This window comes from Octopus bimaculoides, chromosome 7 (genome assembly GCF_001194135.2).
Source record: "Octopus bimaculoides isolate UCB-OBI-ISO-001 chromosome 7, ASM119413v2, whole genome shotgun sequence".
Lineage (NCBI taxonomy): Eukaryota > Metazoa > Mollusca > Cephalopoda > Octopoda > Octopodidae > Octopus > Octopus bimaculoides.
Window position 1 is genome coordinate 22,026,034 of NC_068987.1, and position 2,960 is coordinate 22,028,993.

Genomic DNA, 2,960 nt, shown 5'->3' on the forward strand with positions numbered 1-2,960 from the left:
ATATATATATATATATATATATATATACATATATATATATATATGTATGTATGTATATATATATATGTATATATACGATGGGCTTCCTTCAGTTTCTATCTACCAAATCTACTCACAAGGCTTTGGTGGCCCAAGGCTATAGAAGGAGACACTTGCCCAAGTGCCATGCAGTGAGACTGAATCCATCAAAAATCATCGATAATATAAGGGATCCTTATATATATCTAATATATTTTATTTTAAAAACCAAGGGAAATAACCCATTCGTCCCTGGAAGGGATCCTTATATATAGCCAAGGGAAATAATCCATCCATTTTCCTAAATTATTTGGTAAAAATGAAATTGATTTTGCTTATTTCTCAATATTTGAACTGTTAGATTTATTTTTGCAATTTATCCAGTACAACCCTTAAACAAGTAAATAGTATTTTCTTAAACAATAGATCCACTTATTTTGGTTAGTGACTTATTCAAGAATATACCAACACTAGCGTCCCTTAGGGTAATATTCTCTGGGAACGCACAAAAGCCCTTTCCAGAGTTATTTACTTTGAATTGTTATCTCATATCTGATTAGCTGTTATTATGTAACATGCTTCATGATTTTAGTTTACATACCTTATTAGTATTTCCTCCTAAGTTCTATATACTCTGGGAACGCATTAAAACCCTTTTCGGGGCTACTTTATTTGAATTCTTACTATCAGGTAACTAATTTCATGTTATTACATAACTGACTTCACAATTTGGGTATTCATAACTTCTTGGGAATTCCTAAAAACAAGATCCTGTGTAAGATAGTTCAGTATTCTTTATAAATGCAGGAAAACCATTTTAAGGGCTACATACTTTGTATTGTTGTTATTGGATTAGCGAAACGATTATGAGAACGGAACCAAGGGATAAGCCCCGTTTTCCCGGGAATTACTTGGTATGTCAGCTAGTAACTAATATATTTTATTTTAACAGCCAAGGGAAATAACCCATTCATTTTCCTATATTATTTGGTATAAATCAAGTTGAGTATGTTTATTTCTTAGTATTTGAACTGTTAGAGTTATTTTCACAATTTATCTAGCCCTTAAACAAGTAAATAGTATTATTATAAACAATAGATCCACTTATTTCGATTAGTGACTTATTCATGAATATACCATGAATGATGATGCCTTTCATGTCACTTTAGCCATTAAAGATAGGTGGAATATTTTGGCCAGATATGGTCATTTTAAATGCTAAAAGGTTAAACACATTTAAATATTATTTAAAAATTATTGATTTTCAAGCCTCTGCTGCAACACTTCATCTTTTCTTATTTCACTAAAATACATGTATTACCCTTTTATATCCAGATAAACTTGTGTCTGAAGACGGCATGAAAGTGATTTTTACTCCGAATCAGAAGGTCCCATTGATTATAGTGAAATCTGATGGTGGTTTTACCTATGACACTTCCGACTTAACTGCCATTAAACAGAGATTGTTTGAGGAGAAAGGCACTTGGTTGATTTATGTCACTGATGCTGGACAGGTGTGTGTTATCAGTCTTAATATCTCATTACATTCATTATTTGTGGCACCAGAATGTAGGTATATATGCATGCATGTATGCATGTGTGTTTGTTCATTTGTTCGTTCTCTTCTGTTTTTAATTATTTCAATCAGTGGTTGGTTCCCAACCATTTATTATCCCTATGGATCCCTCCAATTCTTATTTTACTCATGTGGACTCATAACTATTCGATGTTTAAAAAAATCCCATTATATTTTTGTAATTAAATGTCATTAGGAATTGTGTTGGGTCATCCCATAAATAATGCAGTTTTTTTATACTTCTTTTATTTTTCAAAATTAAGATAAACAAAGTTCTTTTTTAATCTAAAATATACTCCTTCATTTTCTATAATGCTCTTCCAGAAGGCCCCTCTTCCAAAATTCACTTGTCTGTAACGAAAAATACTCCTCCAGTACTTTTCTGACCTTGTCTACAGAATTCATATTTCTTCCGTCCAACTGATTTTGAAGACTGCAGAATAAATGATAATCAGATGGGGCAATGTCTGGCAAATATGGTGGGTGGGACATCATTTCCCATTCAAACTACTCCAGCCTTTGGAATGTCATCCTCGCTGTATGTGGCCAAGCATTATTATGATGGAGGTATACCTTTCATCTTGAAACCAAAGATGCTCATTTTCCTTCTAGCTCTGACTTAAGCTGTTGAAGTTGCTCGCAGTAGATCTCCTTTGTTATTGTTTGGTTTGGGTTTAAAAGTTCAAAGCAGACTAAAGCTTTCATATCCCACCAAACCGATAACAACACCTTATGTGGCTGAAGACATTCTTTAGCCTGGGGTGCTGGTGTTTCTCCTTTCCCTATCCTCTGTCTTCGGCACTTGACATTTTTATAGAGAACCCATTTCTCATCACCAGTCACTATTCAGTCTAAAAAAGGTTCATTCATGATGGTAAAGAAGAGCACAAATTCACTCTCTGCATGCGATTAGCCTTGGAAAGTTTGTGAGGACCCAATTTGCTGACTTTTCCGATGGTACACAAGTGTTGATGAATGGTTGAATGACCAACTCCAAGCTTCTCTGCTAGTTCCTCAACAGTTACGATGAGATTTTGTTCCACCAGGGTTTGTAGGATATCCTCGTTGTGCTCTACAGATCTTCCAGGATGAGTCTTGTCTTCTAGGCTGTAGTTTCTGGCTCAGAATTTCTGAAACCACCACTGACACTGGCTTACACTTAGTGCCTGATCTCCATATATTGCATTAATATTCCTTGCACTTTCTGTTGTGTTGTCGCTTCATTGAACTCATAAAGCAAAATATGCTAAATATGCTCCTTTGTCACTTCCATTATAGTTTTGAAAAAATAACTGTTAAAATCGAACTGCACTCATCAAAACTTGTCCTACCTACCTACTGACCTACCTACTGACCTACCTACCTA

The 2,960-nt window shown here is 34.4% G+C and overlaps 1 protein-coding gene across 1 annotated transcript in view; it reads left to right on the plus strand.

Moving 5' to 3' along the window:
• LOC106881690 (arginine--tRNA ligase, cytoplasmic) overlaps positions 1 to 2,960 on the plus strand; it is a 282,449-nt gene that overhangs the window by 27,454 nt on the left and 252,035 nt on the right. Inside the window, exon 9 of the mRNA XM_052969135.1 lies at positions 1,354 to 1,532. Coding sequence (XP_052825095.1) covers positions 1,354 to 1,532 — 179 coding nt within the window. The remainder of the gene's footprint in view (positions 1 to 1,353; positions 1,533 to 2,960) is intronic.